Below are 18,267 nucleotides of genomic sequence, written 5' to 3'. Positions count from 1 at the left end.
TAAGTAGAAGATTGGACACCAAATTAAGTACGAGTACTAATAAACTCTTTATTTGTGCAAATTCTGTAAGTGAAATTTCTTATACTCAAAGGAAGCGGTTTTATTCATTCTTCACAACTCCGTATCAGCTACCAGCTATATTTATTCAGTATACGCAGATTTGCAAAAAAAAAAAAAAAGAAGAAAAAAAAAGAAGACGAAAGCTCCCCCACGCTCGCACCCTGCCCCCTGCATGAGTATATGCCTTCAAGTCTGCACTAGAACAAGGATATGAAGCTAGCGTGTGTTCGTTGAGCTCGTAGCGAACCGTTTAGTTTAACCGTTTTCCTTAGCCTCTGCGCCATGGTCGTTATACAGACATTCATTTCCAAAATGTGGTTTCTTTCTTTTAAAACAAAATATCGAGGCTGTAGAGTTTCCACGGCACCGTAACAGTCAGCTTCTGCTCCTCCGGCAATTTATAATTGAGCCACTTTTTTAACGCCTTTCTTTAATGAAGGAACTGCATCGCATATACGTAAACCACATAGGACTGACTAGTGCAATGCTTCTAAAACCAAAAGGCAATGCCGTTCTTCTGGCACACCACGCATTCCTTTTCGCAAACAGCAAACCCTCGTTACGAAAAAAACGTCGCGCGGGCAACTGCCCTCATTATAAGCGATACCTCGTTAAAAGCAGATGTTTTTGCACTCGCACAGCAGTGGGGAGCATGAAACGCTTCGAATAAGGCGAAATTTCGAACAAAGCGATTTCGTTATGACGACGGTCTACTGTAAATGTAAGCAGAAAGAAATGCGGTGCTCGTCAGAAATGACTAACCGGTCCATTTCCGGGAAAACTGTGGTAAACTGTGAAAGCACAATAAGATGTGTGCGGGGAATTCTAGGCAATTAGAGTGTACAAAGCAGAGTATTTAAGATGCATTCTGCTTAAAAACCAAGAAACCAGCTCGTCATTCGTGCGGCCAGTCATCAGCTGTGTCAAGAAGAGACAAATGAGACACGAATTTCTTTTCCCGCTCGACCTCCGGCTAAAGTTGAGTTTTATTCACCGCTCGGCACGATGTATTTCATCTTCCAGGGCGATGTCCTCGTTTGCTTTATTTTTGCTGTCTCCTGGAGCGTACAAAGAAAGGCTTCTGGAGGGTTTTCACAAATACATGTGGGGATTCCAGGAGGGCTCGAAGAAGTTGGAAAGGTTAGGTGCCTGAGCACAGCTCACGACTTTGCCTTCCAAGGTGACGACATGTCAGACGTTGCATGCACAGCACAATGCTCTCCCACACACGAGCGTTTTCGACATCATCTGCGCTGTTCTTGGCGCAAGTCATAGCGCAAGCGCACCACCACACAACTCACTTCTCCGACATTGTGACGAAGTGGCCATAAAGCACTCCCTTGTGACTTACAGAGAAGCGTAACAAGTAAAAGAGGAAGAAAAAAAAAACGCTGCCCGTTGTGCGGTGATCCCGGCTGCAAATTGTTCCAGCCATTAACGGCTGTTTCTATCGTAACAGTCAGAAGGACCAAGATACCATGAAATTTGTTACGAACTTGTTCGCGCTTGATTCCCGCGCGGTTGAACGGGCGATTTGTTTATTTATTTTTATAGTATGACGCAGAGCGGTACAGTTTATGTGTTAACACGGGAAAATTCCGGATTCACAATCAGTATGACAGAGCAACTAACTACTGTTTGTGTCCATCTCAGGATAATTTAAATCTGTTTGTTTGAAAAACATTGTCCCTTTAATGGAGTCTGATTGAGTGGCGGCATTGAAATGTTACGCAGCAAAAAATGCCCATTCCCTAAACACGCCCAAATTAAGCGTGTTGTGAAAGTAGTCATGACCTATGGCATTGCCTGGCGCCAAGAACTAGCTGTCCGCCCTATTTGCGTAACGAACAGAAGTATATACCTGGATTCTGAAATTAACGCCTCAGAACAACAACAAAAAAAGGATCTGTCACTGGCAAGCTTAACAACACCCGTCAGGTGCGAATTCCCGTCCCCATCGAACGGAAAAGTGAGGCGCTGAACAGAGTTCGCCTTCTTTTCATGGTTCCTTCTAACGAGTCATACGGAGAATGGGCATGGCAGTTCGGCTATACAACAGTGAGTGTGTTCGCGCTGACAACGCTTAGAACAAAACCGAGACACCGACATAAATTAAGTGTTTTCAAACCGGCAACAGACACAGAGCGACGTGAGAGGGAAGCGGCAGCAGTAAGTAGGCGCAGATGAAAACAGGAAGATTTGGGATACACGGCAGTCAGATCAGAGATTATTCTCTCGCCGTCACTGTGCCGTCCCCGGAGCGTTCTCTTTAGTTCGGTTTTCAGCCGCTTGTGAGTGGCGGATGCCCGTCGGCCAGCGTTCCGCCAGGCAGCGCTGACAACCGCTACAAGTGTTACAAAAATAGCTTTCTCCGGAGTGTTTCTGTTGGCACGATGGCTGGCGGAACACTGGCCCAGTGATCACGGTCGGCTCACGTAATCAGGGGGAATGGGCCCTCTATGAATCAAAGGGACAGCACGAAACAATAAGATTAGACGAGGGCGAGACTGGGCTGCCGATTATGTTGGACCACGAAGTCAATCAATGTACGCCACAAAAGGAAGAAGTAACGCAGCCGCAGTCTGCCCGTGGCGTCACATCCCCCAGCTCTGTCGGCACGCTAGAATTTACACAAAGAAGGCAATCAACGTAAACGTGGCTATAAAAAGTGGGCATGTTGTGCATGCGCACAAAAATAACAATAATAAAGGCGATTAATCTGCGTTGAGTATTTTGCCACGTAAACAACATAGAGCATTACACCTCGCCAGCAAATGAAACATCAAGACAAAAAAAAAGGGAAATAAAACAATCACGACGTCACACAAGAGCCAGAAAAGTGACAACTCTGGGGGGGGGGGCGAGGGGGGGGGGCTGTGGTGTTTGGGAAGATTCGATTCCAAAAGTGGTACCACACTGCGTTGTTAAGAGTCGCAATACATGGGTGTTCCCGGCCTGCACGGTCGGCAGCCGAGGCACGCGCAGTTCTCATTACCTGTGGATTACATGACGAGGGTCATTGGAAGAGAACACTCGTGGACAAAAAGCACGCTGAGTAACTGCCCGCCGAGGAGTTCATGTTGGTACTTGACGAATACATGGGCGAAACACACAACCATTTGTCTTTGGAAACGGCGAAGAAATGGGGGCAAAACACTTTTTTCACCACAAGCGAAAAGTTGTAACAGAAACGCAATAAGCATTTCAACGCACAAGAAACTGTTGTGACACTCTGATCCCGGCGTTAAAACAGTAAAATAACCAACATAGGCAAGTCTATTTTGCGTAACACCACGTGCGGGGACCTCAATTGGTCGTCTGATTTGTTGGCGAAAAACCGTCAAAAGGAAAAGCAGCGTCCCTTGGCAAATGGAACGAAACAGGAGACTGTGCACAGCGGCCCCGATAAGCAGCCCCGGCTACTCAGTACATTCAGCAAACTGTTCCTGTACCGATGTTTGTCAAGCGTAGCTCGGCGGTGTAAAATTGGCCGCAGATGAAAAGAATTTTACAAAATTTGGCCGAATCTGGTGAACATGGTAACGACGGACCGTTTAGCATTTGCTGGTTCGCTCAGATAGGAGGTTATTCTTTCGCTGGCTACACGTAGACAGTAGTAGCATGCGTTTTCATCCCATGCGCCTGTCTGCTGCCACCGCCACCAGCCATTTAATACCACATTCACCCACCTTACGTCACTTTGAACTTAAACACGACACAAGGCTGGACGTCGTAAGGTGTGAAATTCTGATCAAGTATGTTCTAATCAATGCGTAACGACAGGGTAGACCAAAACTGAGGTAAACGTGAAGAAAGTCCGGTAGTTAGCACTGCTAATTAAATTATGAAATTTAGAACTTCGGCTGGTGGTAAAATGTGGGCCCGCACCAGAAATAAAATTGCTTTTAATGTGTTTTCACTGGTTTGTTAACCACCAGTTTTTAACCTGGTGGGCAAGTTTTCCCGATAAATTACAGTATGAAGTCAGCGCTTGTCGCGTCGTCTCCGTTGTCTTTGTTCCGCTGCGCGATGTTACCACTTAATATGACCTACCAAGTCGCCCAGCAGCTCACTTCTTTAAAAGAAAACTTCGCTCACATTTAGGCCGACATCGTCGCTAACGCGGATCGCCTGGCGAAAGACGCCCTCTTTCTCGCACGTAGCGGCGCTGGATATAACATGACCAGCAGGGCATACCGGACGCCTTATGAGATTACAGCCGACCAACCACCCGAAGGAACGACGCACAGTCTCAACTGGTTCGCTCAGAAAATGCGGGGCCTAGGTCTTAGTGAGTAATGTATGGGCTGACAGTTCCTCCTGCTGACATGCGCGGAGAAGCCGAGCAATGGCCAGCCAAAGCTTGCTGTGACGAGGTGGCGGACCGCGCGCGCGGCCCTCCGCTGTACTCACAAAACCGCAGCACGAGGTGTTGCACGCGCAAGCGAAGCGCGCTAACAGGGGGAAAAGCGTTATCAAGACAACTGACTAGGTGTCTTTAGGGTGCAATATTAGTGTGTGCACTGCCTCACGAACCAATGCCCCTCTGCCCAGGGCTGGATTCCAGCACGGAACAATCAAATTATCGTCCCCTGCAAGAAATGCAGGCACTGTCGCCGAACGTGGTGTTAAACAAAAAAGACCGCAAAACTACACCACTACGCAATTTTGGTATGGTCCGTAAGTGTGACGGTGACAGGTTCTTAAATGTCTAAACAATTTTACGAGACTCGTTTCCTTTAGGGCGCCACGGTGTTGACGACATCCTTTTGAGAATTTTGCAGCAGCCTTACTCGTTTACCCTTCAAGCAGGTCTTTTAAACGACGAGTTTTTGTTCACTACAAAAGGGACGGGCGGCGATAGTGACACGTTACTTGTTGTTTATCATATTGTTTTTAAGTTTACTGCCAAATAATACTGGCAATGTTTTCGAGCACGTGAATGTTAACTTAGGCACATCAAGATCTGCATGTAGGAAGGGGCCAGAGAACTCTAAACAGCGTCGCACGAAATTTTCACTGCTTCGACATGAACGCCAAATAAAATGAGAGGCAAACGAAACAAGTGCCTGGCAATTCGACAGGTCGTCTCGACAGTGTCCCACGATTAGAACATCTGCACTACTATCAATTCTACACTCCTCAAAAATTATTAACAAAAATAAAATGGACGTACGGACGGCGGATTGTACCCAAAGCCTTGTTCTGAAACTCTACGGGCATTGCAAAATGATCTACTAGTTCAGAACTGGCTGCACAATCGTATATGAACGCAATGCTACCATCGGAATATTCGTCCATTTGTTTTAGGCCACAGTTTACACGCCTCACTGACTGCAATCAGATTGATACCAGCAGGCGTTTATAACTTCGAATGCTGCCTGGCAATGAAATCTCAGTCAGTAGTGTCAGTAGCATTACATATTTGCGAAAAAATCACGACATGCGGTATGAATGCCAGTGACACGCGTCTGCAACCCACGAAAAGGGTCCCGTTCTCCGTTTACGCTTATCCCAGAACTTCCTTTGGGCGTGCCTCAGTGAACTACAACGCGATTACTCTCGCGTTTAAATTTCCTGAGCTAGCTGACACACGGCATCTTTTTACTATTATTCATTGTAGGATGCATTTGCGCATCGGCTTTGTTATTCCTATCTTTCCAAGTTTCATAAAGCAGTCGGGTACGCAAACGAGCAATTTTTTCCCCTGATCTCAATACTACCCGGATTGTCGCTTAACGAATAAGCAAAAAACATTTACACATAATGTAGCGTACACGGCGCCAATACACCGCTGAGCCCTGTGTGTCCAAGTCTGGTACCGCCGCACGCAGACTAGCTGACTAACGGCATAACGATTCGCCAGCGCTAGCTGCAGCTCCTTGGCGCGGGGAGCCGAGCACACCTGCGTCTCCGGGCTTTCTCTGTCGGAACCACGACTAAAGGTATCCCCAAGCTATGTAAAGGGATCAAAAATACGGAAAAACACTAATGACTCCATCCAAGCAAAGTACGGGGGTGTTCCTTAAGGTTGACATTGCGCTAACGGCAGTTGAGGTCCTGCGCCTGCTGTAAAGGGCAAAGGGCGCCGTACCAGTAAGTTGCATGTGATCCGTCGCAGAAGAGGGGGCCATGCAAAGTGAGAGCCACACTCTTATCGACTCTAGCACGAAGTGAAGACAGCGAAGTAAAACGCAGAGGCCGCGTCCTTCCCCATGGTTTCAGTTTGTTCAAGTGCTTACGAGACGTCAATTTCCACAATAATGCCGACTGCTGCTGCTTCTTTACAGGGAAGAATATTTTTTTGATGCTGCAAGGTATTCAAAAGGAGGAAGGCCAACACGCAGCGTAGCGCCCTGCGTTTTAACGCAGAGAGAAGGACTGAGGAAGAATCAAGGTGACAACACGAAACAGAAACAAAGCACGAAACAGTTCACGCGGTGACCGAGAAATATTTTTTGTAGCTGATTTCGAAACAAAAGACGTAACTCCAAGAGATCTAGGATGGCCGATCTTCATATGTCTGTGCTTTTCATCGTTATCCTGACTCTCGGAGGAATAGATGCGTTAGCATCGTGATGTCTAATGATCTGTACAAGAGCAGTTCATCGTGCAGACGGGCAGAGCGCTACGCAGCATATGTTCAAATTTCATGAAAATGCGGCAGACAGCTCGTCTAAAACTTGCCGGAGTAGTGGGGGAAAACCATTCGCAACGTATGAATCCCCCTTACAACACAGTCGAAGAGGATAGAGATATTTCGCAAGCTTGTGCGCCTATGGCGTCTTTGTCGATAACATATTCTGCCCCAGAGCATTCCGCCAAGTTTATAGTTCGCTGCTAACGCTGACTGCGTAGTTCTCAACACTGTTGATTCAGATTACCTTGCGATGCCTATGACATAACACCCTAAAATGCGAGAACAATATTGCAGCATTTCCGTTAGCAGAAGTCCTTGTATGTTGGTAACGTGTTAGACCCTTAGTGCGTGCCGCCCACGTGATTAGAGAAGGAGCGAGAAGAGGAAGGGACAAGTGGCAGAAGAAAGGAAACCGTGAATCACGCCTCTGTTCATAACCTTGTGTAGGACATCATCAAGGTGGTTTCGCCTCCTTCCGGTTCCTTTCCTAGCTATAGAGGCCTCTATTTTAGTTAAATTTAGGGTTCAAATTGTCTGCGAGAAAAAAATACAATAAACTATGTAATAAAAGTACGCAACTCTACCGCAAAATATTTGTACAAAAAATTCCAACAGGTTCATTTTTTGCCTGTTTAACAAAGCCACCGTGCTTGAAAGCCACGCTAGGTTTTTCACAACACTGGTCAGAAGCTTCCCCGTTCATAAGCTCCTCTGGACATCGCCTGCCGGGCCAAATGGTGCTTCCACAATTATAAAGGATGACAGAACAATATTTTGTTCTTGCTTTTGGATCCGCAGAAGCTGCAGTAATTCCACGTGGTATTTTTCTGGGGAAAGCCATACTATGCGGTCATTACGAGACAAGGGCCTTCGTTCACGCCCAATCGAGTTGTCTCTGTTTTTGTTGGAGTTCCGCGATTTCGGCAACGTTTAACAGCTCTCTTCGCTCGCATCTTACACGTGGTATCGCACGCTTTGATCCTCACTGTAATCTATGCCCTCGCGCTCGTGGCTTCAACAACGCTGCAGAGAGCACCTCGAAGAGAAACGTTGGCCATAATCCGTGCGACGATTCTCGTCAGCCGAAGCACGTTCAGCGCGCCCACGGAGAAACGAAGGGGCAGGGAAGGGCGAAGGGAAGTCCGTCGAGCTCTAAGCGTGAACAGGGACGGCCCGGGAGAGGAAGACTGAATGTGAGACAGAGCAACGGGGAAGAGGTCGGAATGCATCCGCTTGCGCGTGTGTAGCAATGGAATGCCCAGTGTATTTTGCCGTCGTAGAGCATGGCGCGCGTGAAGGGAGGTCGGGGGGCGTGGGGAACGCAAAAACTCAATAGGGCCAGGGGTACCACACATATCACAGCCCAGGTATCACTCGCGTGGTTCCCCCGGCCCTCAGCTGGTGCTGTGCCCGACGGCTGGCGGGGGCTGGCGTCTAGGGTCGTCGGGGGCGGGGAGGGGGTCGAAGAGCACGCCGCGTCACTCAGGTGGCCCCGAAACACTGTACACACACGGGGGCTCGCCACGAGTCGCGCCGGGGGCCAAACTAATGAGGTTACACGAGGGGAGAAACAGTTCCGGCAGTTCGGGAGGTCGTGGAGGTGCACTATCACAGAAGACATAACCAACTCGTGGATGAGGGCGAGACAATAAGTTACGGGGGGTGGGAAGAGGGGATCCGCCCGATGGCGGGAGGCGTAGACTAGGGATGCGGGTGGCCTCAGACGGCCACGTTGTCGTGCGACTGGAGCTCCAGTTCCTTGCGATGGTGCGTCTTGAGGTGAGCCTCGAGCTCGAGTGACGAGCCGCAGATCTTGGCGCACAGGTTGCAGGCCATCTTCCAAGCCCAGGCACCGTTCTGCGGCTCGGCCTCGTCTCCCGGCCGAGGCTCGGTGCCAACACCCTGGATGACGGAGATCTCGTTCGCCTTCGGTCCCAGCATGCCATTCAGGTAGGCCGGCCCCAGATAGGGGTAGAAGAGCTCGTGGGGCGGCGGCGGCGGCGGCACGAAGTCGGCCTTGGGCCCGCTGATCAGCGACGGAAGCTCGATGGACATTCGGCGGCCGCGGCGCGAACTGCCGTTGTTCCACATGTGTGTGCCCATGTGCACCTTGAGGTTGCCCTTGGTGGTGAAGGCACGGCCGCACACGGAGCATTTGAAGGGCCGGTCACCAGTGTGTGTACGCATGTGGATCTGGAGAGAACTAGAGCTCGAGAAGGGCTTGTTGCACACGTGGCACACGTGCCTGGGCAGACCCGGAGGTCTACGCGGCGGCGGTCCACCTGGAGTGGCCGGTTCCACCCTCTTGTTCCGGTTCTCATCAGGGCTGGCGCCTGGCCGCACCTCGACGGGGCTCGCGGAGCGGCCGGGGCTTGGTGACGGACTGGGACCGCCAGGGGTGGAAGCGAACAAGGTGGCCGGTAGGTCTCGGATCTTGTGTGTCAGCATGTGCTGCTTAAGGTTCCCCTTGGTGGAGAAGCCTCGCTCGCAGACGCTGCATTTGAACGGTCGCTCTTTGGTGTGGCTCCGGTAGTGGATCTCGAGAGCACTGTTGCAGGCAAACGTCTTGAAGCAGATCTGGCATGTCGTGTTTGGGCGGCCTGGAGCGGCGCCTGGGAACGGTAGCCCTCCCAGCGGCGGAGCGGCGAAAAACCGGCCGGAGAAGTTGTCCGCTGGTCGACTCAGCAGTGTGCGCGGAGTAAGGTCTAGCGGCCCGCCGTTCACGGGCGGAGAGGCGCCGCCAGACGGCGACGGGGCTCCCGGAGTCGACCGCTCGTCGCCAGTTGAGAGTTCCGATCCTGCTCGCGGTGAAAATGCCGGAGACCTCTGTCCCGCTTCTGATGTGCGCCCCATGAGAAGGGACTGATCGTCAAAGCGTGCAAATCCAGATGAAAGCCCCATGCCGAAAGGGCCAAAAGGCAGTGCCGGAACTTGCAGTGAAGTCTTGATGCCTTTAACCTGATTTTCAAGAGCTGCTAATGACGTGAGCTGAGAAGGTGGCCGCTCAGGACTCAAAGGCCGCATCAGAGGCTGTGGTGAAGGTGAGTTCCTCTCTTCCTGTTTTTGTTCGGGTGCAGGAGATGTTGGAGAACCCGGAGGAGTCGACGAGGATGCCTTTGGCGGTGGTGTAGGCCGCTGTGACGTCCCTTGAAAGCTAGGCGTAGCGTGTAAGCTCTCCGAGCCATGCATCCGGACGTGCTGCTGAAGCACAAGTGAATTGGTGAACTGTTTGTGGCAGACAGGGCACTTGTGAAGTACGCGCAGCGGAGGTTTAACTCTGTGCACTCCCATGTGTGTCTTGAGATTCCCTTTCGTGGTAAACGCGCGGCCGCAAATTTTGCAGCGGAACGGTCGTTCGCCGGTGTGTGTCCGGTAGTGCATTTGCAGGGCGCTGCGGCAACTGAGCACACGATGACATATCACGCATTGGTTCGGGTCGCTCAGCTTGTGCTCGATGTTGTCCACCAGTTGCTGCAGCTTGGAGGTCTCAGACGGCCTCGTCACCTCCATGAGGGTTTCCCACGAGTTGTCGTTACTTCCAGGCTTAGGCAGCAAGTCTTGGTAGAAGGCAGGATCCGCGTGGAGTGGAACCGTCGCATCAGCGCTCGTCTGAAGAGCCGAAAACGAGCCGCTTATGAATGATCCTCCCGAAGTAAACGGCATGGAGTCATCGGCAGAGCCGCTCACTTCGCCGGAGTCTCGGTCTTCGTCCGACGCAACTGCCTTGTCTTCTGCCTCGTCCTCTGGCTCAGCTTTAAGGCTCAAAGGGCGTTCGTCCTCAAGCTCTGAAGAGCAGATTGAAGTGGTCACATTGGCCGCCGCTTCGGGGCCCGGAGACGTGCTTCGGGTGCTTGTGGCTCGCAGCGCCAGCGTCCCACTGCAGCTTGGCCCAACAAGGTCGTCGGGTCTCTGAGTCTTGGCCAGTGCAGCCAGAGGCACTGGGCTGGGGTGGAGCGCCAACGCAGGCTGTAGCGAAGGAGGCGGCGGAGATGCGGTGCCGGACGGCGATGTCGGGCTGCGATCCCCGGGAGGCTCCAAAGGCGGGAAATGCTTGTCCAAGTGCTCCGGAACAGGATGCGGGTTCATTCGCACGTGTGGGTACTTTGCGCGGTGTCTTTGAAAGTGCACCTTCAGGTTGCCCTTCGTTGAAAACCTGTTCCCGCAGACGTTGCACTTGAAGGGTCTTTCCCCGGTATGGGAGCGGATGTGGATTTGCAGCGCGCTGTCGCTGCCGAACACCTTGCCGCAGAAGCGGCACCGGTGGCGCAAGTAGGCTTCGTCGGGTCGGCCGTCGCCTTTCCTGCGCAAGCGGCCAGGGTCCGGAGAGCCGAGTCCGTTGAGCAGGAACGAGCCCCCGCTCATGGTGTCCTGCAGCGCCTTTTCCGTGTGGCGCTGCAGCAGCTCGAGCGTGTTGGGCTCGTCAGGGGGCGGCGGCCCCGCGGGAGGGGCCACGAGCAGCGCACCGGCCAGCGGCTCGCCAACCGGCTCCGCGGCGGGGGCCTCGGCTGGCTCAGGCGCCACGGCGACGCTCTCCTGGGCGGCCAGGTCGGCCGCGGTGTTCGGCGGCGGCGGAGTCGCGTGGGTTGGGGCATCGGGGCTGGGCTCCGTCCTGGGCGGCGGCGAGCTGTCCGCCGCCCTGGTCAGGTTCACGGGCAGCGTGGGTGACGCACCCACGTACGCCTGCAGCTGCTGGATGATGTGCAGCTGGACGACCTGCTGTTGCTGCAGCGCTATCAGGGCCTCGTGCAGCGCCGCTATCTCTGCCGGCCCGCCGGTGCTGCCATACGCGAACTGCGCCACAGCCACCTTGGTGCTCTGCAGGGCCTCCAGCGCCACGTGCGTGGATGGCAGCCGCGCGGCGGGCTGCTCCTCGTCCGCCGCATCAGAAGGGGCCGACTGACGTCCGGCCGCATCGTCGTCGCTGCACGACAGGCGACTCGGGGTGCTACCCGGAAGCCCCATGGGCTCGGCACTCGGGCAACACCGCTTGTGGGCCAGGAAGTGATCGAGAGTAGGGAACTCGGCACGGCAGCGGCCGCACACGTGCTCGTCGTCGCTGCTTTCTTCTTCGCCGCCAGTGCTGCTACCACCACGGCCCGAACCTGCGTGAACGCAAAAGGCCAGCCTTAAACAACGGTACACACGACCAACACGACTGAGAGTTAGACTATCGCAAACCAACGCATCATCCGCATTGCAAACTTACAGGAATGCAGTGCTGACGGAAAGCTTCAAACAAGTGCTCAGTATGTCATAAAAATGGCCCTATGCGTCTCTGAGCATAAAGCCGTGAGATTCATCAGTGAGTAGATCAAAAATTTCTAGTTTCGTTATTGATTTCGAGCTTCCAAGCACCAGTCCTGGAAGCATCAGTTCTAGATCAGTGGTTGAATAGATTGCCCGCGTACGAAAACGCTCAGACCCTGGCTCTCTCGTCGCACATGGGGCAAAATGTGTGCTTACAGTGTATTTCTAGTCATACTGACCTGACTGGATATTAGAGGTGCAATAGCGCCAGTGCCATACTAACAGTCATGACCGCTGTTCCCTGCTCCCAGTCTGACGTAAAGCATACTCATCATAGCCTACTCGGACACCTCTGCAAATATCGCATGGTTTGATGGCACCAGAGTAATTTTTAAGGTGAACGCCTCAAGTTCTCCAGAGAGCGAACAACCGTTGGTGTTGTCGTTGTCCGCTACAAAAAATAGCCGCCGCTGTAAGAGTAAATAAACGGCACAACACAGTTCACGCGAGATTCGAACCTGAGTCTTGCGAGCTGGAGCCCAAAGCATTACGACTTCGCAATCAACGCCGTTGGCCGCGGCGAAACAAAAGCCAGAATATTGTGCGCTGCGTGAAACCTGAATGTGACAGCACGTGAGTAGAACTGGTGCACCCCACTGCCTAGAACTCTTATTCTAGGGAAGCTGTGGCGTAAATTACCAGTTTGCTTGCTTACGTAATTAGCGCCGTAAGGCGAAGAAACGGAAGCGAAGAGACGCAAACCCGGTGTAGCAGAAAAGAAGCTGGCCGAAGTAATTCGCGTCAAAAGACAAAGAAACGAAAGTGACGAAAGAGACGCAAATACCATATTGAAGCAAAGAAGATGTGAATAAGTATCGCGAGGGCTTCGCATTCAAAGCACGGAAGCAGACTTCAGTGCCCCGAGAAACTTTTGCCAACCCATAAGTTACGATGCCCAAAACGCGCTCGACGGCACATACCCTCTTACGGGGTTGGCCAAGAGTACTATACACCAACAGTAAGTTAACTTTATTGCGAAAGCGAACTTCAAGCTAATATTGTCAGCAGAGAAAACGTGAATTCTACGAAGAGTTTGATTCAACATTACCCCAACGTGGAAATGTTGGACCTACATTTCGATGTCCGTGGGACATTGCCTGTGTGTCACGTGACCCCACAGGATTAAAGCGGCCGCAAGGACGCTGCAAATTTGCTGGTTCGAAAACCATTCGTTATGACTGCGGGGCTGTTGTTGATAAAAATCGTTAACGGCAGACATAACGTCAGGACTGGACGTAACTAACGCCTTTATTGATACCGGGGGTGGAAACTGACGACCCTTCTGGTTACGACCGCACGTAAGCATGATGACATCAGTTGAGTAACAGAGGGTGAGGAACTATTGGTTTGTACGGTCTGGAAAAGGCTAGGAGAAAGACTAAGATTAGCAAAGAAAGCCCGGTCGATGCGTCACCGAATCCTATTGTGATTTTTTTTTTTTTTGGTCACCCACGTGGGAACCGGGTGGGAACCAAACCAACGACCTTCCGAATACGCGTCGGATGCGACACCAGCTAGGCTACTGGGGAGGCAGTGCTCCCCTCCACTTTCTCGCGTATTTATAAGAAAGTATAATTGTACCCTACGCTTGGAGGTGGTAGACAACGCCGATCCGACAGCTGGAGATAAAAGTGGGGGGAGGGGGTAAGAGGGTTACCGATATGTTTTCAGCTCCCGACAGGTCGTGGATGCTCGGACTCCCGGCCAGGGAATAAAAAAAATGGCCTCGTATCTGCTTACTTCGCTGCAACTGTCGTCGAAAGACGATAGTCTTGTGCCGCCGCTGCCACTTAAATGCCTGTCTTCTCTCCCTGCCCACCTCTCACGCTCTTTCCCTCCCGTCTCACTCCTCCCACGATAAACACGGTGGAGGTTTGCTCAAGCCGATTCAGTTTGCCGCATTCCACTGCTCGGGCGCCACCTACTGGAACCTTCGGTTACTGTTTAACTTCTTGGAGTGCCGCCAGGAGGGCTACTGTCCCGCTTGAGCGCTTTTTGTATTTTTGGGTCAAAACAACTTTTTCAAGCGATCTTTCTATTTCATATCGCAAAAATGACGCAGCCATGTATTTTCATTAGAAGGACACTACAAATACCACTTATGTAGTGATGACTCGACCTAAATACGCCTAATGTTTCCTTATTGCTCAACAATTTTGACAAGTCTGAACACTGCCACCAGGATTGGTAGGTTTTAAACGTTTTGCCTCGCTCAAGAATTCTAACTTATGTCGGGCGGCTGTACCGAGGGACATGCAAACAGACAGACCAATATTTTCGTGTTTAAGTAGACCAAAAAAACTACCGTCTTTAAAAGAAGGTCCTCTTCGCCAACCCCCCCCCCCCCCGATTTGTAGGAGCGGCGCTGGCTACACCACCCTCCAAGCGCGGGATACAATTGCATTCACGTAAATACCCGAGAAAGCGGCCGGGAGAACAGCTTTTCCGCTTGACTAGTTTGTATGACATGCGACGCATGTTCGGGAGGTCGTGGGCTCTGTTCCCACTCGGGGAGCACGCACGTCTGGGTTGCTTTGCTCAAATGGCGTTTCTGTGCCGCTTGACGCAGCCTTTGTGCGATGCAAGTCACCACGTTCAGCCAGCTAAGCTTGTCGCTTTTCGGGCATCCGCTGGTGTGGTGGAGGTGGGAACATCTGGGTGGCTGCGGGCAAGAAACATCAGGCTATTTTTCTGGACACTAGTCGCCAGGTGGCGCTATGCGTTTCTATGCATGACCGCAGATATGAAGCTCGGGAGTAGAATTGGCTATAGCTACTTCGCAGTGAAATATATTTCAATTAAAACAAAAAGTTACTCGGCCTTAAGTGGCGGAATAAAAAACACTAATGAAAGGCACTTGCCTCGAGACATTTAGAGTGCAAGTATTCGCCCGAGGAAAACGAACCACCGCGAAAAAATTCTATGTTTACGCAAGCGGGTCCGCAAAACGCTTCATGAAAGCCACCGTTAGTTCGATCATCAGCATGCAAGGCACCTTTACAGAATGAAAAGAGGCGCTACAGTAATGGCTACGGCAAACGGCACGCGTGATCAGGCATCAGTAAATCGGCTGAGGCTATACAGCGGCGACCAAGAGCAGTGGATGGCAGTCGGAGGACATCATCACCGCCATTTGGTCGGAAGCTGAAGCGGAAGGATAGTACTTTTCCGTTTTGACGACCATCGCGTAAGCGACGCCGAACGCGTCGAGGAAACACAATTAGGGCGGCCCAAAGACAAGGTGCACGGCAAGCCGGTGGCAAGCCTGCCTTCCGGCGCATCAAATAACCCGCGAGGAAGCCATCTTCACAGCGGAGTGCCTACAGCCTCACGGTCGTATACGAGCGGAATTCTGATTCTGGGGCCGGGGCTCGAGGCGTGTGCGCGAATGAACGCACATACATATAGATGCATCGCGGAGGGGAGAGGCGGCCCGGATGACAACAAGAGCAGCGGCAGCGCGGGGAATAACACGGGCCTCGCGCCACGCACCATCCATCCGCAAGATTGGTACGCTTCCCGAGACGCCACGAAGGCTCTCCCCATCCAATGGGCTCGGAGGAGTCGTCAAGCGCGTTACTCCGAGGCGGCGCACAGCATTCAATATTTCACGTGCGGAGGAGAGATACCGCTCCGGCCACAAAGCGCGTATAAAGCGGCAACGGGTTGGCCGCTGTGCGCGCAGCTCCGCGTCGAACACCGTTAGCGAAACCCGTGCCGCGCATACCGAAGCAGGCGCGGCCCTCCTCGCCACCTTTTTCTTCCGCTTCCGACGTGGCTGCCGCTGCTTCTTCTCGCCCACCCGGGCAGCTAATGTGTTCATTCTGCCGGCCCAACTTGAGCCTCCTGCCATAGACGCTCAACATATGGCCAACGCTGTTATGAGATCAGTATGCGGCTGAAGACCCAAACGGTAGCACTCTCGGGACTAGATCAAATCTCCGAGAAGAGCGCCAGTCGGCATACCAAGCCTGATTTCCAGCGCAAGCATTAGGTGTCGTTGCAGCGGCCTGATGGCGTCCTTACTGCAGCCGCCACGATTGACGAAGAAATGAAAAACACACGGGCCCACACGGCCGATGCCATTGCCCATCCAGGTGCTGTGATTAGGCCCCCCGCCCTAACATGAAGCGGCGCGCTTTTTATGAGCTGCTGCGCTACGCTCGCGTTTCCGACGGAAACGCAAGGCCACACGGAGCGCAGATTGGTCGTATACGCCGCATTGCACCTGAGATGAGGATTGCGCGAGGCTAGCTGACAGGAAAGCACGCGTTCTCGCGCGAAAGTTGCTGTCTGCAATGCGAACTACTCAATTTGCAGCTAATGTTATTATACCACGGCAGGAGTAGTGAGCGAACGCATAAGTGACGGTGAAAAGCTGCCGCATTACACCAAGAAAGAGCCCCGTAAATCGGTGGTCGTTCATTCTATCGGCCGCAAAAGACAGCCTTGCTGAAGTGACAGTTGTGCTTTAATTTCAGTTGCTTTAAACAGCGAAAAATTGTCGTCCACATTTGTCGTCAAAAAAAGCAGGAAACTGGGGTGCGGGAGGGGGGAGGGCATCACCGCGCTATTTTTAAAGAATAAAAAATTGACCGCGTATCTGCGCCTTCCGTGGCAAATGTGGACAAAAGACGATAGTCTTTGTCGGCATTTGCCAAGTAAATGCCTCCCTCCGCTTTCCCGCTCACCCCTCATGTTGTTCCTCTTGCGTCGCGCTCCTCCCGTGGTAAACACGCTTAAGGTTTGCTCAAGTGAATTTAAATTTACAGCGTTCCACTGCTCCAGGCCGGGTGCTTCGATGCCAGCGCTGCCGTACAGCGGAGACACGCGTGAATCGAAGCGCCCTACTTTAACGTTTATACAACGCCGCCTGTATAATCATTGCCTAAGGGCGGTGAGCGAAAAATGGCCAAACAGCCACTCTACTGTTGCTCTCTCCTACCCTTTCCGCTCCGTAGCCTTCCTGCGTGCTTTCATGTCCGTCGGCCAGCGCCGCTTCTCGTGAACTATGCAAAATAGTTGAAAGTTTTTCTAGTGTTCCCCAGGCGGCGCTCCTAGGCATTCTTTTTCGCCATGCCTGTCTGTCTGGGTCAGTCGCTGATAAAACCAATAAAACCGCCTTGGCCTCGGAGCAAAATCACTTGCGCTGCCGCAGGCTGATGCCGACTTTACGCGCTTATCTACTTGGTTCGCGGGCCCAAAAATTTTCTGAGTAGGGAATCCCCCTCTGGCTCCACCGCATTTCGGTCTTGCTTTGCCCCGTTGTTCGCACTCCGCATCGGTACGCACTTTTAAAATTGAGGACTGTAGTGTAGAAGCGCCCGGACAGTGTGGAGGGAGCCTCAGCTTGCTTATCCTTTTGTTTTCTATAGTGTTCTGAAATTTACAAGCACGTGATATCTTTGGAAAGTAATGGTAGAAGTGAGCGCCTTAACAACAACTGTGCACGCAATGTTTTCTTCCCTAAATCCTCCAGAGGGAAAAACATCAGTAATATAATGGCTGCACCATCCGAAAATATCTTATTTCTGTTTGCTATTTGTCTACCCGACCATTAATATATTCTTACACTATTTCAGTTCCGCCTCCGTCAGTTATTTTTGGAAAAATGCAGAAAGTATGAAGCGAGCGACACGTTGAACGAGATACCCACTGCGCCTCAGAACTATCGCCCCGTCGCGGCTAAGATGTGAGCGAAGCGGATTTTGAAACCCAACAGGCAAGCTGACAGACACACGTCGTAGAAGTGGGTGCAGCGTTCGCGACTCGCGAGCAGTGACGTAAGGCGAGATGTCCGCCGCGCGCGCCACATAGCGGATGAGTGCCTGAACTAAGCGTCCCTACCATCCCATTGAAAAGCGCGCGACGCGTTAGGCAATGTTCATACAGGCGGCGTTGGTTTATAGAACGGCGTTGCCCTAGTCCAGGTGCGTTCCAAGCAGAACGCGGAACCAATCTAGTGGAACCTATAACTGTCGCCGTTTGATTTCTTAATATGCCGCCAGAAGCTGTAGTTGCGCGGGCGACAGTGGGATTTTTTTTTTTCTGCAGTGGATGTAGTATTTCATTTCGCAAAAATCAAGCATCCACGAATTTTTTTATAAAGGAACACTGCAAATATTACTTATGTATTGATTTGTTGCCTTATATTTGCGTAGCGTCTTGTTCTTGTTCAACAATGCTGACAAATATGAACATACAAACCGGGCTTAGACTTTTAGATTTGGCTGTGAGTATATAAGACTATTCCGCGGAAT

The 18,267-nt window shown here is 51.9% G+C and overlaps 1 protein-coding gene across 2 annotated transcripts in view; it reads right to left on the bottom strand.

The window, feature by feature from the left end:
• Positions 1-4,194: 4,194 nt before the first annotated feature.
• LOC144146986 (sal-like protein 3) overlaps positions 4,195-18,267 on the bottom strand; it is a 181,887-nt gene continuing 167,814 nt past the window's right edge. For both annotated transcript variants that reach the window (XM_077678985.1, XM_077678993.1), the window contains one exon: positions 4,195-11,802. In XM_077678985.1, coding sequence (XP_077535111.1) covers positions 8,420-11,802 — 3,383 coding nt within the window. In that variant the 3' untranslated portion in view covers positions 4,195-8,419. The remainder of the gene's footprint in view (positions 11,803-18,267) is intronic.

Source organism: Haemaphysalis longicornis, unplaced genomic scaffold (genome assembly GCF_048455015.1).
Source record: "Haemaphysalis longicornis isolate Haplotype H1 unplaced genomic scaffold, Haemaphysalis longicornis Haplotype H1 scaffold_1, whole genome shotgun sequence".
Taxonomy (NCBI): domain Eukaryota; kingdom Metazoa; phylum Arthropoda; class Arachnida; order Ixodida; family Ixodidae; genus Haemaphysalis; species Haemaphysalis longicornis.
The sequence above is the reverse complement of the archived record's forward strand: the minus strand, read 5'-3'. Positions and strand labels throughout refer to the sequence as shown.